Source organism: Littorina saxatilis, linkage group LG4 (assembly GCF_037325665.1).
Source record: "Littorina saxatilis isolate snail1 linkage group LG4, US_GU_Lsax_2.0, whole genome shotgun sequence".
Taxonomy (NCBI): Eukaryota; Metazoa; Mollusca; class Gastropoda; order Littorinimorpha; family Littorinidae; genus Littorina; species Littorina saxatilis.
Genome location: NC_090248.1, coordinates 35,191,358 through 35,216,065, shown reverse-complemented (window position 1 = coordinate 35,216,065; position 24,708 = coordinate 35,191,358). Strand labels below are relative to the sequence as shown.

Here is a 24,708-nt window from a genome sequence, read left to right as displayed (position 1 = left end):
GTCGCACAAGCTGAGGGATGAGTTGTTCCCTCGTTACTTTGGTTACTTCGAAGAGCTCCTCGTGGATAATGGTGCTACCGGCTTCTTTGCCGGAAACTCGGTAAGTGTTCTGATAAGGACGACGATGACGACGACGATGGCGACGTGACGACGACGACGACGACGATGATGATGATGATGATGAGGAGGAGGATGAGGACTTGAGGATATTATTCCACACACACACTGAAATACAGGTGTGGGGATATCATACCCAGGAACTTCCATGTGAAATGTCATGAAGATCGGTCTAATAGTTTTCTCTGAATCGCTCTACACACACACACACACACACACACACACACACACACACACACACACACACACATTTCCCCCCAGCTCATTTGGGAAGTCGTATGTTTACAAAGTGACAAATGTACAAAGAATTTTTTTTTTATATTCCCCTGCGTCCATTGTGTGTGGTGTTTCAGCTGACCCTGGCGGACTTTGTCATCTACGACGTACTGGACACAGCTCTTGGCATCGACCCCGAGTGCCTGGGACCCTTCCCCAGCCTGAGGAAACTGCGCAGCAACGTGGAGGCTGTGCCTGCAATCAGAGACTATCTGGCCCAGAGGCCCAAGTCTGTCATTTGAACATACACCTTGTAGCTTTTGCTGTTGTTTTTTGCTTTAGTATTATCTGTATTCTGGCATAATCTATGACCTGCTTCGTTAAGCTTTTTCTCTGTACACTGAACTGATTTCTAGTGTATGATATTTCTTGTACGTTAAGGGGGGCGTTGCTTTACCACGTGCACCGAGAATGGGGAAATTCTTGAAGCGTGCACCGTGCACAGAGGTCCGGCGTGCACCGTGCATGGAGCTTTTTCGTAACGTGCACCGTGGATCACCGTGCATGGCACTTTTGGCCTCAACGTGCACGTGCACAGACCCTCTACGTTCACAGTGCCGAAAAGATATGCACACTAGAGATTGTGTTTTGTGATTAGAGATACCATAACCCCTCCTCCCTTAAAAGACATTGTTTCCTCATATTCTCCTTCAAGACATAATCCTACAGTCCCCCTCTTCCCCCCTCCCCAAACCTGATTCAACATTCTCCCTGTTTTTAGACCATGTTTCTTTTGGAGTATCTATTCGTGCACTACCGGCACGGTTGGCCTAGTGGTAACGCGGCGTCCGCCCCGTGATCGGGAGGTCGTGGGTTCGAACCCTGGCCGGGTCATACCTAAGACTTTAACATTGGCAATCTAGTGGCTGCTCCGCCTGGCGTCTGGCATTATGGGGTTAGTGCTAGGACTGGTTGGTTGGTTCGGTGTCAGAATAATGTGACTGGGTGAGACATGAAGCCTATGCTGCGACTTCTGTCTTGTGTGTGGCGCACGTTATATGTCAAAGCAGCACCGCCCTGATATGGCCCTTCGTGGTCGGCTGGGCGTTAAGCAAACAAACAAACAACAACAAAAATTCGTGCACTCTGTGGATGTACCTCCTGTTTAAGTCTCACTTCTTTTTCAGATCTGATTTTAAGTAAGATAGTCTGTTCTCCACTTCTGTAAATTTGCTTGCATGTGTCTGTGCAAAATACACAAATAAACTAAACTCAGTAAATGATGCTGTGATTGTAAGATAGGGACCAAAGTTTGTGTGCCATGAAATAATTTTCTACCAGTTTTGACTGCAAAGGGGAAACAACTTTTGTTTTGAACAATAAAGAAAACAGAGAGAAAACATCACGCACGTTGCTTCCTTTTTTTTTTTTTTTTTTTTTTCTTTTTTTTTGCATTACAGGTTACATTTCCATTAAATTACTTTTTAATTCAACAACAATCTAACTAAGGACAATGGGGATACACCTTTCGTAGCGCAAGTTCTTGTTGAAATACAATTTCCAATGGAATATGCGATTTAGTTTTCTTAACTTTGCTAATGCACATTTTTGCTATCAATAAAACATGGTTAATTAACGCTGATTCCTGACATTTTTCGATTCCGAATAATACATCTGTAATAGACAATAAGAAAGCCCGACCTGTCAGACTGTTCAACATTTTTTCAATATAAGTCCAAAACCTTCTAATTCGTTGCTTCCGTGATTGTTGTGTTCATGGTTTGATTTGGCATGGTTGTTATTAAGGGTTTAATAAAACAAACATCTATCTAAGATATCAAATACAGGCATGCGATGGCACACTGACAGAAAAACATGCAGACAGACAGACAAACGCGCGAGCGCACTCACGAACGCACGAACGCACACACGCATGCACACACACACGCACGCACTCAAACTGAACACGCACGCACACATAGGCTACACGCACGCATACACATACATACATACACGCACGCACACATGCACGCACACATGCATGCACGCACACACACACATAGATATACACACTCACGCACCCAAGCAGGCTCACATTTATACACGCACGCACGCACGCACGTAGGCATGCACGCTCACACACACATACGTCACGCACTTCGCTTTGTTTACAACACGTGACCACCCAAACATCCGCACAACGCAACATTTTCACAAGAAAGCACGTTTATTTGTTTGCTTTGTCTTTATTACACATTTCTATCTACATTTACCACTTAAACACCAAGTTGTATACTTTATTTTGCAAGTGAATCGTTATCATACAAAATAATAAACCTCCCGAAGAAATGCAGTCTCAGCGGCTTCCTCCTGCAACTATGATAGTCGTTTTTATTTGGAACTTAATGTGACGTCCTGTTCTTCGTCAGTAACGCCTATCTCGAAAACTAAGCGTCGCACAGAACCAGCGCCCTTCCATTATAATCATCTTTTCAAATTTGTTGTGCGCCTATATATAAACAGGCCAACAACTTGTCTGCTGACACCAACAAACATAGAAAGAGTTCTAAACTGAGCAAAATAATTATTGCACCCCGATTTTCATACCCCAACTTAAACGTTCATTCCGTGTCATTTCATTGAAAATGTATATACCGTTAAAGGCTCTACACTGAGCTATTTGGCACACTTTTCGGATCAACGATTTCTGGTATAGGTATCACGTGACCGCCGCCGAAGTAAGGGTACCCCCAAAATCGGCCTGACAAAAACGTCAGGTACCAATTAAAACATCGATCAAAATTCAGAATAGGCTTCACTGAAACTCAAAAAGCCAAATCAATTATCTATTCAGAATAGGTTGTTTTGTTTTGCTATCTCACGTATGTATCTCTTGTGTGATGTCATTTCTAGTGATGCAGGTGTGGAGCGCATGAGCAGTAGAAAACGAGAGTTGTTTGGGTTCATTTTGAGGGGTACCATTATAAAAAAAAAAGTTATATTTCAAAAATGCCTAAACTGATTGATTCGAAACTTTCAGGATCTCAAGTCTAAGTACGAGACGTACGTCCGGTAAAATGTCGCCTCGTTGCAGGTATTTGTTGAGATCATAAGCAATCTTCCGGAAAATGTTTTGAAACGTATCGTTTACTTAATAATAATAATAATAATAATAATAATAATAAAGTGTATTTATATTGCGCCTATCCCTTACAAAAAACAAAAATATTTGGCTCTAAACGCATTACAACATGTGTAGAGACTTGGTACAATCAAGTCTGACAAATACAATAACACAATATACAGTCGGTCTCTTAGGTAAAACTGGGAAAAGCAGCTTCGACATTTAAACACTGCTACTAAAAAAATCCTCTAACAATGCATACTGCTTTACAATATGCATTTATGTATAAATATAGTTAAAGAACATCGAGTTTCAGAACAGCTGTTTTGTTCTTGCATTTGGCGTATCTCTTGTGTTGTGTCATTTCTATTGATGCAGGTGTGTAACGCATGAGCAGTAGAAAACAGTGGATTTTACTTTGTCATGATTTTGGGATGTAAATTTACAACCCTGTGACGGGTTTAAAAACATTTTCCGGTTGAGTGCATAACATCTGAGTACGAACCTGTTGTGAACCACTATTTCACTCAGGTTAAGTCTCGTATGTTTACTTCAGATCCTGAAAGGTTCGAATCAATCCATTTAGACATTGCTGGAATACAGCTCTTTTTGTCATGGTACCCCTCAAAATAGACGCAAAATCCACTGTTTTCTACTGCTCATGCGTTACACACCTGCATCAATAGAATTAAAAAAGGAAATAAAACTATCTAGCGGACGACGAAGAAGAAGAAGAATAAAACTATCAACTATCCCAAAAAATCACGACTTTGCATGCATACAGACAAATATTTTTACAAATATTGCCAAAGTGTCATTTAAATACAATCACTAGTTTACGTGTCCTAGTCCGGTGAACACGATCACACTTTTTTGGAGGATTGCAGTGCGATAGCCATGTCCAGTCAACCGTGACCGCAGCATGTTTTGAGCGGCATTCAGCGATAACCGCTGTCAATAGCCAAACAGCCTGAAGGTTCCTTTTTTATATTTAGTCAAGTTTTGACTAAATATTTTAACATCGAGGGGGAATCGAAACGAGGGTCGTGGTGTATGTGCGTGTGTGCGTGTGTGTGTGTGTCTGTGTGTGTGTCTGTGTGTGTGTGTGTGTGTGTAGAGCGATTCAGACTAAACTACTGGACCGATCTTTATGAAATTTGACATGAGAGTTCCTGGGTATGAAATCTCGGAACGTTTTTTTCATTTTTTTGATAAATGTCTTTGATGACGTCATATCCGGCTTTTCGTGAAAGTTGAGGCGGCACTGTCACGCCCTCATTTTTCAACCAAATTGGTTGAAATTTTGGTCAAGTAATCTTCGACGAAGCCCGGGGTTCGGTATTGCATTTCAGCTTGGTGGCTTAAAAATTAATTAATGACTTTGGTCATTAAAAATCTGAAAATTGTAAAAAAAAATAAAAATTTATAAAACGATCCAAATTTACGTTTATCTTATTCTCCATCATTTGCTGATTCCAAAAACATATAAATATGTTATATTCGGATTAAAAACAAGCTCTGAAAATTAAATATATAAAAATTATTATCAAAATTTTTTTTTCGAAATCGTTTTAAAAACACTTTCATCTTATTCCTTGTCGGTTCCTGATTCCAAAAACATATAGATATGATATGTTTGGATTAAAAACACGCTCAGAAAGTTAAAACGAAGAGAGGTACAGAAAAGCGTGCTATGCAGCATAGCGTAACCACTACCCCGCTCTTCTTGTCAATTTCACTGCCTATGCCGTGAGCGGTGGACCACGAGTATACGGTCTTGCTGCGTTGCATTGCGTTCAGTTTCATTCTGTGAGTTCGACAGCTACTTGACTAAATATTGTATTTTCGCCTTACGCGACTTGTTTTCTCTCATGTGTTTACATTGCTAGCAAATGTCCGTCAGTGGTCATACTCGTATGAAACTTTGGCAGTTCTTGTAACATTAACAACCATTGGTCTGTATGAATGCAAAGTCATGACATTTTGGGATGTAAATTTACAACCCTGTGACGGGTTTAAAAACATTTTCCGGTTGAGTGCATAACATCTGAGTACGAACCTGTTGTGAACCACTATTTCACTCAGGTTAAGTCTCGTATGTTTACTTCAGATCCTGAAAGGTTCAGCGAATCAATCCATTTAGACATTGCTGGAATACACCTCAAAATGGACGCAAAATCCACTCGTTTTCTACTGCTCATGCGTTACACACCTGCATCAATAGAAATGACATAACACAAGAGATACGCCAAATACACTGAAGAACAAAACAACCTGTTCTGGATAGATACATGATTTTTCTTTTTTCTTGTATGTAAAAGTTGCCAAGCTGCACCTATTCTGAATTTGTGTCGATTTTTAATTGGTACCTGACGTTATTGTCAGGTCGATTTTGGGGGATACCCTTACTGACTTCGGCGGCGGTCAGGTGATACTTACAACAGAAATCTTTGATCCGAAAAGTGTTCCAGGTAGCCAACTGAAGGGCCTTTAATGAGGGCCCCAAAGGGTTTAAAATCGTGATCGTGATTGGCGTTTTTTGACCTTTCTGTGACCGTGATTGCCGAAATTTCCATTTCTGTGATCGTGATGGGACTTTGCCCGTGATCCGTGATGACAAAAATATCAAGTCTCGTGATCGTGATCGTCATTTGTTTTCGTGATCGTGATGGGCATTATTGCAAAGCATTTTATTTTCAACGTACATTTTTCACAGCTGTATCACTCTATGATCCTCTATTCGTCAAGGAGCCAATCCCGATTGAAGGGAAGCAACAACACATTCAGAAATATGATTTTGACAGCGATTGCTTCCCTTTAAGAGAACCAATTACACAAAAAAAGAGATCCAATCAGAAGGCAAATTGCTAAAGTCTGCCAAACTTCATCCAATGGAAGGGTTTCGTGCAAAGGTTTTGAGTGCATTCAGTCAAATTCGAATTCGAAGATCAAAAATGGCGTGCAGCAGTACTGTCATCGAACTTCTGTTATATTTTGTGGATTCCAGCCAGACCAAAGCAGGCGGCGAGAATGCCTTCCTTGGTAGAAAGGTCAGGCTACGGGTCGGTCTTTCCGAAGACGAAATATCAAGATATGTTGATCTATGTTGCTCTATGACTGTTCTGAATGTAGGCAAAGATCTTGAAATTTGTTCAAGATCTTTGAGTTTGAGTGAGATCATTGACATTGTCGACATTGCCACGTCCTGCTGTCACTCGCTCAGTGTGACCTCGACTGGCTCGAGATCGAGTCTGCGTGTAGCCAAAACCGAAACTAGAAATGTGTTTTTCATCCCAGCAACGTGGACACGCTTGGCATAGATTCTAATTGTCGCTTCTTTGCATTAAGCTTGGATTTATTTTAGCGCCTGTAAACTTTAATATCAACAATGGGTTAAATTCAGAAACAATGGCGGGGAGACGTGCCAGTTTGGGTCACTTGATCCTCATGTCAAAGACGATCAAAGTCATGTTCGTTGGGGATTTTGTCAGGCATGCTACTTTTACGGTAATTGCCGGAAATCCGATAAAGCCGTTTTCAAAATCCGGTAAAGTCAAATTTATTCCGGTGAAGTTGAAACATTTCCGCAAAAACGATCCGTGTGAATATCGCGCAACGCGACCGGGCGCCGGTCTCAATGAAGCCAGCGCACAGAAGTGTTGTTTTCACCGGTTTGGAGGTGTGTTGAATGGTGGAGGGGGGATTTTTAACAAGATCACAACACTATTACAGCCCTGAAAATGATGCCCAGAATGCACCAGATTGCACAGATTTTAACCGTTTTTTGGAAAAAAATCCGGGGGGGCATGCCCCCGGACCCCCCTAGTTGGCTCGCCTGCTTCGCAGGCTCAGGCTTGTGGCTTCGCCACTGGCACTGCGCGCTTCTTTCAGGTAAAACCATTTTTGGCCTGTAGCATTCCTGTTTTTTATTCAAGGCCATGGAACCAGGCGATGGTGTACCTCAAATTGTACAGCAAAGTTGAAAATAAAAAACCCATCACACATACATGTACCCAATAGTTTTTGAGAAAATGGGTTTACAAGATTTAGCTCTGGAAATGTGAAATTGTGCAAGTATATATTCATGTGTGTGAGTGAGGGTGTGGGAGTTGAATGTGTATGAGTGTAGAGAGAGAGAGAGAGAGAGAGAGAGAGAGAGAGAGAGAGAGAGAGAGAGAGAGAGAGAGAGAGAGAGACGGAGAGAGAGACGGCGAAAGGCGAAAGAGAGAGAGAGAGAGAGAGAGAGAGAGAGAGAGAGAGAGAGAGAGAGAGAGAGAGAGAGAGAGAGAGAGAGAGAGAACAATGAAAACAACATTCTTGTTACTGATTACAAACCATGATATGAATTTCTATGTGTGTATGAAAGAGAACTAAAAAAATAATAATAAAAAAGTGCAACAGTTGTCACTTTGTGTTGAATAAACAATAGATCCAGAGGAGCGAATTACTGTGTGGTTGTGTTTACTTTGACACGTGCTTTCTGTACCTGAAACTTTTACCGTGACCGTGATTTGCCACTGGTGTTCGTGATCGTGAAAACAAAAATCAAGGTAACTGTGATCGTGAAAGCTAAAATTTCCCTTCCCGTGATCGTGATGATACCCCCCCTTTGGGGCCCTCTTTAATGGCATGTACAGTTTGAATAACTTGACACGGCAGTTGGGGTACGAAAATGAGTACACACATTGTTTTGCTCAGTTTACGTCTGTAGCTGACACCGTACCTCTCGGTTCATTTGCACAAAGATACACATTGCAAAACTTAGTACATGTGCACTGTTATTGAGGCGCAAAATAATAAAAGGCAACCGCTCCGCAGTTCTTTTCGACCGGAAGCAGACGAACATTATACGTTGTCTGGCTGAAAACGCTCGCGGTAAAGTATCAGTACAGTTCAGTTGCTGTGTTCTGTTCGTCTTTGTCGTGTTCTGTTCGTCTCTGACAACACAGTATGAGTGACAAACTTCAACTCGTGTACTTTGATGTTCGAGGGAGGGCGGAATTTCTTCGTCTGCTCCTGCACGCTACAGGTCAACCATTTGAGGATGTTCGTGTTAGTTTTGAAGCTTGGCCACAGCGCAAATCAGGTATGGGTGTGTGTGTCAGTGTGTGTGTGTGTGTGTGGCCGGGTCAGTCTGGGGGTGGGGTGGGGGGGGGGGGGGGGGGTGGCTGGGGATGGTGTGCGTGTGTGTGTGTGTGTGTGAATGTGTGTGTGCGTGCGTGCGTTCAGTTTGTGTCACAGTGTGTGCGTACGTGCATGTGTGTGTGCATGTGTGTGTGTGCCGGTGTTTGTGCGTGTGTGTGTGTGTGTGTGTGTGTGTATGTGTGTGTCACAGTGTGTGTGTGTGTGTGTGTGTGTGTGTGTGTATATATAGTATATGTGCCGGTGGTGTGTGTGTGTGTGTGTGTCGGTGTGTGTGTGTGCGTGCGTGCGTAGGTTTGTGTCACAGTGTGTGCCGGTACTTGTGCGTGCATGCCTGTGGGCGTGCGTGCGTATGTGTGTGTGTTGCAGTGTTTCTGTCTTAGTCTGTGTGTCTCTTTCTCAGTCTGTCTGTGTGTGTTGTCAGTGTCACGTCAGTTGTACTGAAGTGGCACATAATCACAAGACAGCCGATATGCAAAGCTTATAGCCTGTGCATATATATCAGTTTTAGCCCTGACCTACATTGCCATGTCTACCCACAGGCGCATGAAGTTCGACATGAATGTAAAATTAATGCCCTGGCATAACCAAAACGAACAAAGTCATGCTTGCATTGTCCGACATACATTACGCCAAGCCTGTGCATGTGTGAGAAAGTTCCAGATTTATACCTGGGTAAAAAATCTTCAGATGATCTAAGTCCGATTTTTGTTTTAATGCGGATAATTATATATGTATCAGAGCAACACTTCATTCAAGCGCCTTTACGGACGTACGTGCTTTAAAATGAAAGTTCACAGGGAAGTCAAAATGTATAACTGGCGCTTAGACTTTTTTCGAAGCTGAATCGGTTTGAAAATGGTGAGTCATAACAACTACTCAACCTTGGGCAATTAAAGGTTCTGTATTCTGTATTCTGTATTTTGAGTTAAAAATACAACACACACTTTGCTAGAATATTCTCAGTGTGTGTGTGTGTGAACTTGCATGTGTCTTTCTGTCCGTGTTTTGCAGAAGCACCGTATGGCAAGCTGCCCTATCTGGAGTACAAGGGCAAAAAGTATGGACAAAGCCTGGCCATTGGGCCGTTCCTGGCCAGAAAATTTGGTGAGCATTGGGATAGATAGACTGAGGAGCAGTTTTAAATTGGGCTAATGGAGGGGGGAAGGGGGGTCTTAAAAGTTCGAAGGGGGGGGGGGGGGGGGGGGGTCCATTCAGAGGAGTGCGCGCACACCGAACTTTAAAGATGGTCTCAGTCCATCCAGAATCCTTGCCGCTGGCAAAAGTCGGTCCAAAATCGCTATAACTGAAGCCGAACAATACTATAATAATAATAATGATAATAATAATAACAAGAAATTCCTCGCAGGTAGGAGAAACACCCCCGTTGGTCAAAGGGAAATAACCATTCTCACTGCACCCATTCTCACTGCCACCAACTGAGAAGGTTATTTCCCTTTGACCATGAATATGTTTCTATATAAGTCCTTGTAGAATCTTAATCCACCAATAACTCCCTAACCGTGTGTTTGACTGGTCCCAATTTTTGTAAGGACCGTCTCAGGAATGTATAGAACCTGTTCACCAAATTTGGTGACGATCGGTCCGTTCATTCTTGAGATCTACATGCGAACACAAACACACAAACAAACACACAAACAAACACACAAACAAACACATCGAGTGAAACCTATACACACCCCTATACCGGGGGTGTAATAATAATAATAATAATAACTGGTGTTTCAAAATCATCTAGAGTTGGTTGACAAAAATGCACACTGTTCACTAATTGTCAACTTTTCAATTTTATCTACAGTACTGCGTGTCATTACATTTTATTCTCACGGACAGTTTACCGACTTAATTGAGAATTTTCTTTTTTGTGTGAAAACTGCACTTCCTTTTCTGTAAGTCGGTTCTAAGTCGTCATTGTGCATGAAAAGAACATATAGTCTTGATGAATCGTACTGATCTATTGCAGGGGCGAACTAAAAGACTGAGGAAGACGATCAGAAGACTGACGAAGATAGAAGTTGGTTTTTTTTTATTTTAGATATATACGATACATACTGGCCTCAATGGATTTCAGTCATGTATTTCAGGGATGTGTAGCGAGACAAATAAAGACGATCAGGGGACTGATGAAAAGAGGATTTTATTTAATTTTCTTCTACTGTTCAGATTTATGAATAAGTCTTAGCGTAAATGAATGTCAGTGATTTACGACAAGAACTTATTTTTTGTCCGAAGATGCAAAATGGTGCTATCTGGTTCCAGTAATGTATTCTGAGCTTAGAAATTTCCGAAGAATCATCCTACGAAAATTCCCAAGTAAAAAAACCTTTTTTTTGTTTTGTTTTTTGAGCTTGATATGGGGTTCACATGCACCCAATGCACACCCCCCCCCCTCTTGAGTCCACCTCTCAAGTGTAAGTGTGGATGCAATTCAGCGATATGTTTGGTTTAAGCGTGTTTTATTCATTTTGATATGTACAATCATTTGACAAAAAACAACATAATAGAACGCTAACAAGCAGACTGCTTATGAACACGTTCTAAAAAATTATTTGCGGCAATACACATTCACTATTACAACAGCGATGTATTTCAGTGATGTATTCCAGTGATGTATTTCAGCGATGTATTACAGTGATGTATTCCGGTGATATATTTTAGTGATGTATTCCAGTGATGTATTTCAGCGATATATTCCAATGATGTATTTCAGTGATTTATTTCAGTTGTGTATTTCAGTTGTGTATTTCAGTGATGTATTTCAGGGATGTATTTCAGTGATGTATTCCAGTGATGTATTCCAGTGGTGTATTTCAGTGATGTATTCCAGTGATGTATTTCAGTGATGTATTCCAGTGATGTCTTCCAGTGATTTCTTCCAGTGATGTATTTCAGTGATGTATTTCAGTGATGTACTTCAGCGATGTATTCTTCAGTGATGTCTTCCAGTGATGTATTTCAGTGATGTCTTCCAGTGATGTATTTCAGTGATGTATTTCAGTGATGTATTTCAGTGATGCATTTCAGTGATGTATTCCAGTGATGCATTTCAGTGATGCATTTCAGTGATGTATTTCAGTGATGTATTTCAGTGGTGTATTTCAGTGGTGTATTTCAGCAATATATTCCAGTGATGTATTTCAGCGATGTATTTCAACGATGTATTTTAGAAATGTATTTCAGCGATGTATTTCAGGCATGTATTTCAGCGATGTATTTCAGTGATGTATTTCAGCGATGTATTTTACCGATGTATTTCAGTGATGTATTTCAGTGATGTATTTCAGGCATGTACGGCAAGACTGAAGAAGACGGCCTGAGAATCGATGAAGTGACGCACTTGGTCGATGACTTCAGACTCAACATCCGGGCATGGCGCATGGAGCAGGATCCGCAGAAGAAGGTACATGTGACATCAATAATTTCTTTTATGTAACATCGATAAAGCGTTGGTTGAAGAAAAATGTGTATGGAAGGTCTGTGTTAGAATTATCAGCGTTACTCAAAATAATGGAAGAATGTTGTATTGTTTTGCTTTAAAATATTTTAATTGTTTTGGTTATTGTTTAGTTTTCACTTCACTTTTTTCTTGTTCATTTGTTTGTTTGTTGCTTTATCTTTTTCGTTTGGTAATTGTTAAATTTGGAGAATCCAATAAAAACAAATCGTATTATCTTTATTCAAAGGGACTGGGTGGCCGAGTGGTAACGCACTTGCGCTCGGAAGCGAGAGGTTGCGAGTTCGACCCTGGGTCAGGGCGTTAGCAATTTTCTCCCCCCTTTCCTAACCTAGGTGGTGGGTTCAAGTGCTAGTCTTTCGGATGAGACGAAAAACCGAGGTCCCTTCGTGTACACTACATTGGGGTGTGCACGTTAAAGATCCCACGATTGACAAAAGGGTCTTTCCTGGCAAAATTGTATAGGCATAGATAAAAATGTCCACCAAAATACCAGTGTGACTTGGAATAATAGGCCGTGAAAAGTAGGATATGCGCCAAAATGGCTGCGATCTGCTGGCCGATGTGAATGCGTGATGTATTGTGTAAAAAAATTCCATCTCACACGGCATAAATAAATCGCATAAAATAAAATAAAATAAAATAAATAAATAAATAAATCCCTGCGCTTAGAACTGTACCCACGGAATACGCGAGATATAAGCCTCATATTGATTGACTGATTGAAAGCGAGGTTAAAGGGGGTTAGGGGCAGCATACAGACAGTATATGGAAAGAAGTCGCTTTTATTGTGCCAGGTAAACACAGACACGTTTTCTGAACTGAAAATGTGTATCTGAAGTAAGAGTCTCCATATTGGTATGCATAATTATGTGAATCATGACTTTGTAAACATTTAATTAACGTGCAGGCTGAGTTGATAAAGAAGATGAAGGAGGATGCAATCCCTTGTTACCTTGTTTACTTCAAGAATTTGCTCGCGGAGAACAGCGACACTGGATTCTTCGTTGGCAATTCTGTGAGTGTTTAGCTATAACATACCACGACAACAGCAACGATGATGATGATATAGCACACATGCTGATGATGTAATGACTCTACGGCGACGACAACTATGATAATGACGATAATGAGGATGGTGACGACTAGGATAGTTAATGATTATCGTCGACGGTGACGACGTCGATGAGGATAATAGTTAATGATTACGAAGACGACAACTACGATGATGATGATCATGGTGTTGATAATGATTTTGATATCAAATAACCAAAGGGAAGTAAGCGCTCTTTATTCATTCGACATGTGTAATGGAGTAAGCGAGAGTTATACGGAACCTTTCTCCTGACACCTGAGAGAATAACAAGCATTGAAATGAACAAGCGACTTTCATCCTCATTTTCATGATTTTGATAATACAATTTTTTGTTTTTTGTTTTTGCCATCTTGATTGATTGATTGATTGATTGATTGATTGATTGATTGATTGATTGATTGATTGATTGATTGATTGATTGAGTTTTTAAACAAATAATTCATGGCATCATATTGTTCTAGGTGACGTTAGCTGACGTCATGGTGTATGACATTATCGACACTATGATGTCCTTCGACCCAGAAGAGAAGCTGACTCGCTACCCAGCACTCCAGAAGCTACGGCAAAACGTTGAGAACATTCCGGCCGTCAAGGAATACCTGAAAAACAGACCCACAACCACGATCTAAGAACAGCCCTTCAAATTTGACCCACTTTCATATCGTGGTTCTGGTTTTCTAGTTTGTTTGTTTGTTTGTTTGTTGTCTAAACAATTGTTGCAGTCTGTTATGACGTTTACCGGCGAATTTACCTTCACAAAAGGATGTATGTGTGTAATTGCTTGAAATATTATTAATCGGATTTAAGTTAGTCGGCGAAACCAACGTTTGCACACCTTTTTTTTTTTTTTTAAACAGATCATGACGTTTGATCAGAGAATTTTTTTTAATTATACTCCATTTGCTCTTTGGCTTCATCGCATGAATAGTGTTTTAATTACATTTAAAGATAACGGACACCTGCACTTGCATCTCCACCTAAGTCAATGTCATGATGGTAATCCCTTTTTCTAAAAGAAGATTGCTTCACACGCTTCTGTGTTTCTAAATGTACAAATTATTCAGGTGTTAGACACGCAGTGTTGAAATTGTACATGTATTAATTAATTGCTATATATATATATACAAAATGTAAAAAATAAAATAAAACAGGAAACATTACTCATTGTGGTGAATTCTCAAAACTTGTATGACAACTAGTTTTGCATTGAGTATTGACGACCTGTTTCTCTGTATCGCTCTCAATGTCAATCTGCCTGTGTGTCTGTCTCTCTGTCTGTTTGTCTGTCTGTCTGTCTGTCTCTCGCTCTCTATCTGTCCGTCTGTCTGTCTGTCTCTCTCTCTCTGTCTGTCTCTCGCTCTCTGTCTGTCTCTCTCTCTCTGTGTCTCTCTCTCAGTCTCTCTCTCTCTCTCTCTCTCTCTCTCTCTCTCTCTCTCTCTCTCTGTTTTACCAGAGAAACACGGCTATCCTTGGCAAATTGTGAGGCACATTTCGCGTTTGTGGGGCACAAAAATAAGCCCACAAAAAGTGGGATTAATGACATCAAATGCCAAGGAAACACGGCCTCTTTAGCAGCCGGATACGGCGTTCATGCGGAAATCATGTCTCGGTGTCGTCAATAGGCTCCTCATAAATCCCAGAAAAGAGCAAACATGAATTAAATTCGAAGAAACCAAACCAGCGTAACTGTACACTTACTGGGAAGTAGAGTAGGCCAGCGAAGGTAAAATAAAATAAAATGTCAAAGTGCAAAACTGAAATTTAAACTTAGAAATGAAAAGCAATCAGCAATAACAATAATAATAATAAATGAGCATTTATATAGCGCAACATCATAACTTTACAATTATGCTCTTTGCGCTTGACACATTTAAAATTAAAACACAGTTATACAAGCATTTACATCTACATTCATAGTCAACAACGCTTAAAAGCATACACCATCAAAGATACATTACAAAAGATTCTTCAGGTGTACAGATTTTAAACAAAATGTGAAGGACGATTTTAACAGTTGAAAGCTCTAATTGCTACAATGCCCGCAAATACACGTTGTAAGGGGAGATAATATGAATGGTTAGCATCCAATTTGACCTGATCTTTCAGGGGGTTCAAAAAAGAATGCAGGAGTTAAATGTTTTTGCTCAGTGGTAAAAATGGGAATTTTTTCTACCTTGAGAAGGGGGTTAAGACTTCTGGCGAAAATGGGCCTCGACATCCGGCCAACATGCTGTATATGGACTTCAAAGGAAGCGTAGCGCACTGAACCTTCTGAGAAAGAATGTGGTGGTGTAGTTTTATAATTATACATTTATGTACGCGGACGTGTACAGTTGCATACTTTCCTCCCCCCAGTAGCCACCATAACAGGGTGCTAGTCTTCAGGTAAGGATTTTTTTTGTTTAACCTAATGCAGTGATTGTTTTGCTTTGTCATTGATTCAACGTTCCATGATGGCGCCTTACCTACCTGGTATTGTAATTGTTTTCAAGATCACTTATCAGAGCACAAACTTAAAATTATCTTCCTTTTTAGAAAAAAAAATTCACGTGAATTTCCAGGCTGTTGTGGACTACGCGGTCGCTCGTTCAATGACTATTTACGGAAAAGTGTCAGAATTCTAGGCATTTATACTGTCCCCGACACCGTTTGGGACGAATTGGACCGTTGAAATAAGTGATATTTGCTGTAGGCCCCTACTGTAATTTAGACGCACCTCCAATTATTAATAAAAAAAATGCTGAGTGTAATTGTGGTATTCATTTTAACTATGAATGTGAGATGTGGAATCACACCGGGTTGCTTTGCTGTCACAGTATTGATTTGAACCCACCTCATGCAAATATAAACGTTGGCTCTCTTATATCAATCCAAAACTCTCGAGATTTTTATGCTTAGAAACGGGCCTGAGGAATATGGGGCATCTAGCACAATCACTAATTGTTGTTGTTGTTGTTGTTGTTGTTGTTGTTGTTGTTGTTGTTGTTGTTGTTGTTGTTGTTGTTGTTGTTGTTGTTGTTGTTGTTGTTGTTGTTGTTACATGTACTACAGTTAGTGGGGATATCAGCTAATTTCAGTCTGCCACACACGCAAACATTTGAAGCACGCATACACACACGCACCGTGCCGCGCACGCACGCACACACGACGGAATGCCGCTATGCACACACACGCACGCACATTGTAAATGTGAATCAGAATGCTCCTGCCCCGACTTTCTCTGCGAAGCAGCAAATCAGTAAATGGAAATCAGAAGAAAACATTTCAGACGCTAAATTGTGTTTTAATTCGTTTCGCACAAACTTCGGCAGTCAAATAATTCAACATGTACCGGGTATTCATCGCGTGGGATATAAGGGGGCGATTTGCAACTCGGCGTGCGGCGGAGATTTATGACACTGCGTATCCGTTGGAAATAAGCAGAGCATGAAGTCGATTCAGGACCTCGCCAGCCGGATATGGCGGCCCTCTCGAAAGTAAGCGTTCTCTTTCACTAAGTGGCTTCTTAAAAGTGTTTATTTTTTTTTACAATTTTCAGATTTTTAATGACCAAAGTCATTAATTAATTTTTAAGCCACCAAGCTGAAATGCAATACCGAAGTCCGGGCTTCGTCGAAGATTACTTGACCAAAATTTCAACCAATTTGGTTGAAAAATGAGGGCGTGACAGTGCCGCCTCAACTTTCACGAAAAGCCGGATATGACGTCATCAAAGACATTTATCAAAAAAATGAAAAAAACGTTCGGGGATTTCATACCCAGGAACTCTCATGTCAAATTTCATAAAGATCGGTCCAGTAGTTTAGTCTGAATCGCTCTACACACACACACAGACACACACACGCACACACACACGCACATACACCACGACCCTCGTTTCGATTCCCCCTCGATGTTAAAATATTTAGTCAAAACTTGACTAAACATAAAAATGAACCAGCATGATTTTACACTTGCCTGGACGTGTATTTTTTGCGTTTGTTCTGGACCTTAATTTAATTTTTTTATTTTATTCATGTATCCCATGGGGGTCAGGGGCGGATCAGTTCATTTTATGGGGGGGGCCGGTTTCCAAAAGCATATTGTGAAGATATGGGTGTGAAGGCGCGAAGCGCCGAGCCGACGGCGCGACTGAAGCGCCTAGCTTGCTAGGGGGTCCGGGGGCATGCCCCCCCCGGAAAATGCTGAAAAAAAGGATGCAAAATGGTGCAATCTGGTGCATTCTGAGGATGATCATTACCAGTTTCAGGCAGCAGATTTTGTCACTGATTATAATACCCCAAAAATTGAAACTCAACCCAAAAAAAAACACACAAAAATATTTTTTATTTTTGGCTGCGGGGGGGGGGGGGGGGGGGGGGGGGGGGGTCCGGAAACCCCAGAAACCCCCCCCCTCGTCCGCCCCTGGGGGTTTCTGAAATAAATCCTTTGCCTGTTTGGGGTTTTAATCTGAAAGTAGATACATATCATGTGCGACTACACTTATGAACATAAAAACTCGGTCGCTTCATTCATTCAAAGTTTGAATAAATAGGTGCACTAGCTGTCAACACGATCCCCAAAAGACTGTTCCCACCTGATTTTGCATGAAAGCGTAATTCATCACCGTTGAAGAACAAAAGAACAGGAAAATGTATCACTGTGTCCCTTAGTTGGTTTCCCCAGAAAGTTAAACAAGAAAGCCGCAGCCGGAATAATTAAATCAGGGAGAAATTAAGTTAGTTAAAGATGTTGTGCATAACTCGAGAGCAGGTATATTCATACTAGTAGGCGGCTAATCGTTGCATTGACATACTCTGCAGGCTATCGTAGTAGGCCCAATTTGAAAACATTTACTGCCTCCAAACATGCGGCCGATAAAAACTCCACCTACATTCATGCAGCCTAGTAATGTGTTTAGTCAGATGTTAGAATTCACTCACCGTGCACGTTACCAGAGACATACATTCAGTATCTATGTTTCTGATGTTACACCAAACAGATAACCGTGCCTTTGTGTTACAAAGTCAGTTCAGTTGTAACTTGATCGGCCTTCTGCTGAGTTTAGTGACTCACTGACAGCCAGCCAAATAGACAGACAGACAGACACACACCGTGGGCACGCAAGCACTCGCACGCACTCAGTGACCGTCACGCGGAACGGCGAACGCACACACCGTGACTGACACACAGACCCCCCCCCCACACACACACACACACTCGGACACACTCACACACACGCATACAGCCACACACACAGGTCACAGCACACACCACACACACGGCACGCACACGTACACAGCCACACACTTTATTTATTTATTTATATGGGAGATTTTTTTTTTTTGCGCTTGACGTTCTCCGCTAAGCGCTTTACATATTAATTTCTGCCGTGTGAGATGGAATTTTTTTAAACAATGATATATCACGATGTCACATCGGCCAGTAAATCTCAAGCCATTACGGCGAATATTTACTTTTCACGGCCTATTAATCCAAGTCACACAGGTCACACTGAGCACACACACACACACACACTCACCCACACACGGCACACATACCGGCGCAGTCGGACTGACAGACGGACAAACACTGACACACACACGACATACACACACACACACCACACGTGCGCGCGCCCGCGCGACTCACTCACTGACTCGCACACCGGCGTCACACAGGCTCGTCACGCACCGCGCAACTCAGTCAGTGAAACCAAGTAATGACAAACAACATGAAACCCCCCCCCCAAAAAAAAAAATGTCGAATATTCAGTCTCAGTCTGGAAAAATGTGCATGTAAAATTTCTAAAATAACTGTCCTGCACTTTTCCGGGAAGTGCTCTACACACAACACACACACGTACGGCGTACACATGAAACATTGTTTCGGTAATTTCCTATAAAAATGTATTCTTATGTTTATTATGTTAATTTTACAGTATTTCCGGTTGAAGAAGTGCTTCCGGTGACCAGTAGTTGAGAGTCAACCAACATGTCACACGAAAGTGTTCCCTTGCCAAATAAAGGTAAGATTATTTTTCACAGATTTATTGACATGTCACACTTTTGCTTGCAGCCCTTTTTGTCTGTATCTATGTCGTTTTTTCCCTTGAAATCTTTCAGATTGTGCAGCCTGCATGAACACTGTGTTTCTGGCTGATCGCTGAAATAATCGTCAAGGCCGCTCGTTTGACTAGATTTAGAACTACATTTCCAGTTGACTTTTGTGAATAGGCTGTGATGGTACGGTAATGGTGCGAGTTGTTGATAAAAAACGAAGCAAGTGATTAGTTTTGTTGGATAGCTGATGCCGGAATCGAGAGATGAACTATGAAAACATGTCGTGCATGACAAGGTCATGTTACTAACTTGTTTGTCTTGTGTTGTTGACCCTTTGCACAGATTATAGGACACGTTGCGTCATTCGGCCGATCATCTACTTTGAATCGTATCATTCTAAAAAGTAAATTCTCACAATGTTATTCATTAATTTGTCATTTTGAAAGCCAAAGCTAAGTAAATTGCCGAACGTTGGCACTAATGAATTAAGGGGCGTAACACAAAAGTCAATAACACAAACAGTTTTGAACTCATACACAGTCCAGGACAGACATCTTTAGGAATTCGTTCTTCCCCAAGACTGTGATTGACTGGAACAAGCTGCCTGAGGCGGCGTGTGGGATCGCTAAAGGGCTTCAAGTCAGCCCTCTTTCCTGCCTCTAAATACAAACCTGTGCTCTCTCTCTCTCGTTACGCATTTGCCTTATCGGCCCTGCAACGTAACCATCCAGATCCAGATCCAGTCATATTACCAGGGTTTAGCCTGGGAGAAAAAGGCAATGGGACATTTGTCCCCCTCAACCAAGTTCCGATGGGACATAGTCAAGGGCAAGAAGCGCCAAAGGTGCCTGTGCTCGTTTTAACCAAAGATGCAAAATGGTACAATATGGTGCCATCTGAGAATTAGCCGCTATATCGTGTTATCTGTGTGTGTGTGTGTGTGTAATCCGATGTCAAGTGTACATTTGATGGTGCAGTGGTACGTCATCCCAATGCGTCCTTTGACGCACTGAAGGGAATTGTGATGGGACATTTTCAGATTTAGTGCACCAATGGCGCAGGGCGCACTAGTAAATGAAACCCTGTATTTACAGAAGGAAATTTGCAGCGGGCAAACTAAGCTCAGTTTGGCTCGATTAAAAAAAAAAGATTGACGGAGAGGCAACAAATCAAAAAGAAAGACAAAGTTTGCACCCTACCTAAGACCGAAGTGGTCGCAATAACGCAGATTTAATTATTTTCTGTTGTTAATAACCGGAAATCATCATCATTCTTGAGGCAGGAAAATCTTGTAGAACTTCACATTCAAAGCTCACTATCCAGTGCCACATATCATTTATTGCATAAATTATGAAAAGGAACTTTTAGTTTTATCCATACAAATTACTAGGACTCGAATGAATTTAACAAATGAAATGAGTGCTAAATGTGATATATAACTTTGGTCATTAATTGTAGTCGTCAGTTGAAGGAAAGCGTACTTGCTTTTGGAAAACATTTTTGGCTAGCTTGACTTGCCATATATGTGTACTCACAATTTCCAAGCCTATGGTTTGATTCTGATCCATTATATGTAAATAAATTGCTTCTTTTTCATTCATTTTGTAACACAAATGGCAGTGCAAATTACTCGCTATACTTTACAGAAGAAGTCACACAAAGATTGCAATTAATACATGGTAAATGTCTTGAGCTCTTCAACATGAAAAGGACATATTTGACCGCGTTCAGAAAATTTGATTGGACTTGATAATTGTTTACACAGCACACTCTGTAAAAAAAGCTCCAGAATAGTGTACGTGTGCACATGCATAAGCACATCCACACTTAGACACACACATACACGCGCATGCACAATTATTGTAGAAACATTGGATAAAAACTTTAGGAATAGTACTAGTAGTCGTCAGTTACTTTGATTGACATATATATCTTACTGACTCAGTCATACTCATACTGCATGATGTGACCAACAATATCGAATACTGAGAAGAGAAAAACAATAGTGGGCTTGCTCTTTGGGACTAACTGCACGTGTGGGATTAAATGACAAAAGAAACAAACACATTTTTTTTATGTGCCTTTGAAAAATTTAAATCCCATTTGCTGTGGGACCGACATCGTCTAAAAGTGACAAAATTTCGCTTTCCGTTGGCGTTCAGGTGTCCAGAATGACACTCCCCACGTTTTCTACTTCATTTGATTCTTTTTGTTCTGCATGTAGCAAAAAATGCCGTTGAACTTGAAAATCCAAAAGTGTTTAGCCTTTGTCGGTCTTTCACTTTTGGGTTTCAGTTTCCTTTTTGGTGACGTAATGCATGTCGTCAAAATCTGTCTCGAATTGAAACAAAACTGATGCAGACGCAAGACTTGGCACATTGGAGTTGTCTCCCACACTACATGTACTTGCTTTAGCATGCTGCAAACCAAACAGCACAAATGCAGAAAGGTGCCAGGATAATTACTTGTGTTTGTTTATACTCAAATTATAACAATATAAAGGTTCTACCATAGACAGTTTGAGAGTGTCCAGATTCCTTTCATTTTAGTGCTTTGAGATAGGGAGGCGTTTTTGTAGGGGTCCAAGCGCTGGGGTGCACCCAAACGACTCAATTACTGCAAATGGTTTGGAAATACCCCAAAACATATGGTCCGCACTGCAAATTCGATCAGTACACCTTTATGTGAGAGCTCGGCGTTTGTGGGTTGATTTGTGTCAATAAAAACTAACGAATACATGAACCTCGCTGTCCAAGGGAATGGTATTCTTATCAGACAGTGACCACGCTCTGCTTTAAATGATAGGACATCTGACAGCCATGTGATTGTATGAATCGAACATTTAGCCCAATTAATCGTAAAATGATGTTCGACGCCTAACGACATCCCTGTTAATACATGTAGGAACATCTCTAAATCTACAAAGCTAAAGGTCAGGGTTACAAAGAAAAAAAGAAAAAATCCCACCTTGCACAATCCAATTGGAAGAATACTCTTATCCCATGTAAAAGCCTGAACAGTTATTTGGACTTCTACATGATTGTTCACTAATTGGTTAACAATGTATCGATCGTGCAACAGTGATAAACATACACCGTTACATATTCTTTGGTTGAACAGAGAACTGTACCAGGTCAGAGAAACATACGTCCAGTTAAGCAGAGGTTTCCCCATTGACTTTATCATGTTGATGTTTGCTTACAAACATACCTGGTCTAGGGCGGGGTAATACTCTCAGTCGGTAGCGGCGCCTGCTTCAAAATCAGTTGTCGCTATCGGCGTGGGTTCGATCCTCAGGTTCAGGGAGGGATTAATTTCCCAGAGTCAACTTTATGCAGACTCTCCTCGGTGGCCGAACACCCCCGTGTGCACACATGCGCACGATAAAGAACGCAAGTTCACAGCAAAGGTTCTAGGGCTTGGAAACATGAATACATGCATGCACAGGGAAAAAAATGGGTATAGCGCCATATACTATGGCACCATGGTGTATGCTTTTAATTAAGCGTTGTTGACTATGAATGTAGATGTAAATGCTTGTATAACTGTGTTTTAATTTTGAATGTGTCAAGCGCAAAGAGCATAATTGTAAAGTTATGATGTTGCGCTATATAAATGCTCATTTATTTTTATTATTATTATTATACTGTATGGCAGCTCGCTTTCCCAAATGAGAAAGCAACCTGAATTTCCAAGAGGGTTACCCTCATGGGTATATGAAGTCTTAGTTATGTCCTTATTTACATGTAGTACTTAGGTGATTCCATTGACTTTATTTTGCTGATTCTTTCTTAATACAAAAAAACATACACTGCTGCAATTGTACATGGGTGAACCAATTCAGCTTATTTTACATTTATACCCTTTTAAATTTGACACTCATGATCCAGTGAAAGGATTGCGCGAGGTGAGTGTAATTTTCAAGGACAGCAGTGAATTCAGAAGTGAAGCATAACTGCGTCTTGCATGGAATCACTGGTGTGTTAACTACTGTGTTGTGGGAGGCCGGGTTATGACTATGAGCCATACAAATTGTTATTGCAGTACAGTAGAAACACATTTTGTCACTCAGCCAATTAGTTGGTCCAGGGGAGCTGACCTGTGCATACAATCATGTGGGTGTGTGTGTGCAAGTGCATCACTATCATTGTACACTCTGTCAGGTTTATGAGGAGTGCAATTCTGGGTCATCGTTTTTGTACTGTTTTGTGTCAGTGAAAACACTGTGTAAACTGACCTATGTTTTTCGTTTGTGTTGACATGCAGTGTTTATTTGAGGAACCTGAAAGAGTTTGTGTTTTTATAAAATGTTTGTATCGTAATGACAATAGTTATTCCTTATTATTAATATGTGATTTTACACTATGATAGTAAAGTCAGTCACGTTATCAGCCGTGAGATTCTTGGTCAACATAATTTGTTTGTGCATGCACGTCATTAAATGGTGGCAGTGAAAACATCTCACGTTTTAACCTGTGTTGACAAGCAAGTGCTTCTGTGAGCTATACATTTTTTTCCTCAATAGCACAGATGACATTGTAGTTATCACTGATTATAATGTGGTGTTTTTTAGGGTTTTTTGTGCACAGCGCAATATGATCACTCACTAGGTTATAGGCAGTGAGATTCTGAGTGGACATATTTTGTGTGTCAGTGAAAAATCGCTTGTTTTTTACCTTTGTACCAGAAGTGTGTTTGACCTATATTCCAAGTATTTTTGATTTTTTTCATAGTGCTACAGATGACAAAAGTGAATGAGTTATTAAGATGATTATGTTTTTCTTTCTTTTTGTGCTTTGATCAACCACCAGGCAGCTGGAATGATCACTTATTATTTATGCTAAAGTTAGGCTTTGTAGGCTAATTTGACAATGGAATATGACACTAATATTAGTAATAGATTCCCTCATGTAAAATAATATTATCAACTATCAAGTGAAATGTTGTATGGGACTTAAAGCTGGGTTACAAGTCACTTTTGTGAAACTGCCGGGAGTTGAATTTCATCGTGTCAGTAGCTGAACTGCTATTAAAGGCACAGTAAGCCTCCCGTAAACCATCACAGAGCTCCCCGAGCGTCTAAATACAGTACAAGCATACTTCCATTTGAACGCTCACCGAACGGGAACATCCTGGCTGCTTTCTGTCGAGCGTGAGACATTTTCCAAGAATTTATTTTCGTAGACTTGTTCCGTTAACAACAACGGCGCCTCGTTTTTGCGCTAGACCTAACTTTTAAAATCTAAATAATAAATTGACAGCTTGTTACACAAACATTCTTTAATCATAAAAGAATTCGTTTTTCATCAAGACAAGATCAGAACAATTCGAAGTTGTGAAAGTTTAAAAAAAGAAAAGCCCGGAAGCAGGGTCACGCAAGGGTCGTAGCAGACGACGGCCGGTTTATCAGTGCAAATCGCCGTTCCTCTCAACAGTCACAAGCCATCGCTAGAGTTCTTGTGAACCACAGCCGTTGTTTCGTGCATAAAAAAACGTG

The 24,708-nt window shown here is 40.8% G+C and overlaps 3 protein-coding genes across 7 annotated transcripts in view; all 3 read left to right on the top strand.

Moving 5' to 3' along the window:
* Positions 1-1,738, top strand: part of LOC138964594 (glutathione S-transferase 3-like) — a 7,176-nt gene extending 5,438 nt beyond the window's left edge. For all 3 annotated transcript variants that reach the window (XM_070336596.1, XM_070336594.1, XM_070336595.1), the window contains 2 exons: positions 1-100; positions 471-1,738. The exon at positions 1-100 is cut by the window's left edge and continues 8 nt beyond it. In XM_070336596.1, coding sequence (XP_070192697.1) covers positions 1-100; positions 471-635 — 265 coding nt within the window. In that variant the 3' untranslated portion in view covers positions 636-1,738. The remainder of the gene's footprint in view (positions 101-470) is intronic.
* Positions 1,739-8,265: 6,527 nt separating this feature from the next.
* Positions 8,266-14,330, top strand: LOC138964593 (glutathione S-transferase 3-like). The gene is made up of 5 exons (XM_070336593.1): positions 8,266-8,543; positions 9,614-9,706; positions 11,905-12,020; positions 12,985-13,092; positions 13,632-14,330. Exons 1-5 carry the CDS (start codon positions 8,408-8,410, stop codon positions 13,797-13,799), a joined length of 621 nt encoding a protein of 206 aa, XP_070192694.1. The 5' UTR covers positions 8,266-8,407; the 3' UTR covers positions 13,800-14,330.
* An 848-nt stretch (positions 14,331-15,178) lies between these two features.
* The window catches only part of LOC138964585 (6-phosphofructo-2-kinase/fructose-2,6-bisphosphatase-like), an 85,551-nt gene continuing 76,021 nt past the window's right edge, over positions 15,179-24,708 (top strand). Inside the window, exons 1-2 of one of the 3 annotated variants that reach the window (XM_070336580.1) lie at positions 15,179-15,555; positions 19,091-19,177. In XM_070336580.1, the coding sequence (XP_070192681.1) occupies positions 19,144-19,177 (34 nt within the window). In that variant the 5' untranslated portion in view covers positions 15,179-15,555; positions 19,091-19,143. Of the gene's footprint in view, positions 15,556-19,090; positions 19,178-24,708 lie in introns of those variants that run through there. The other 2 variants (XM_070336577.1, XM_070336581.1) reach the window with 2 other exon arrangements.

Bases quoted from the DNA above. Each gene is read 5' to 3' on its own strand.
- LOC138964593 (XM_070336593.1), top strand. From the start codon at position 8,408: ATGAGTGACAAACTTCAACTCGTGTACTTTGATGTTCGAGGGAGGGCG. The intron at 8,544-9,613 runs GTATGGGTGTGT...CGTGTTTTGCAG, and splicing joins TTGGCCACAGCGCAAATCAG to AAGCACCGTATGGCAAGCTG. The intron at 13,093-13,631 runs GTGAGTGTTTAG...ATATTGTTCTAG, and splicing joins GATTCTTCGTTGGCAATTCT to GTGACGTTAGCTGACGTCAT.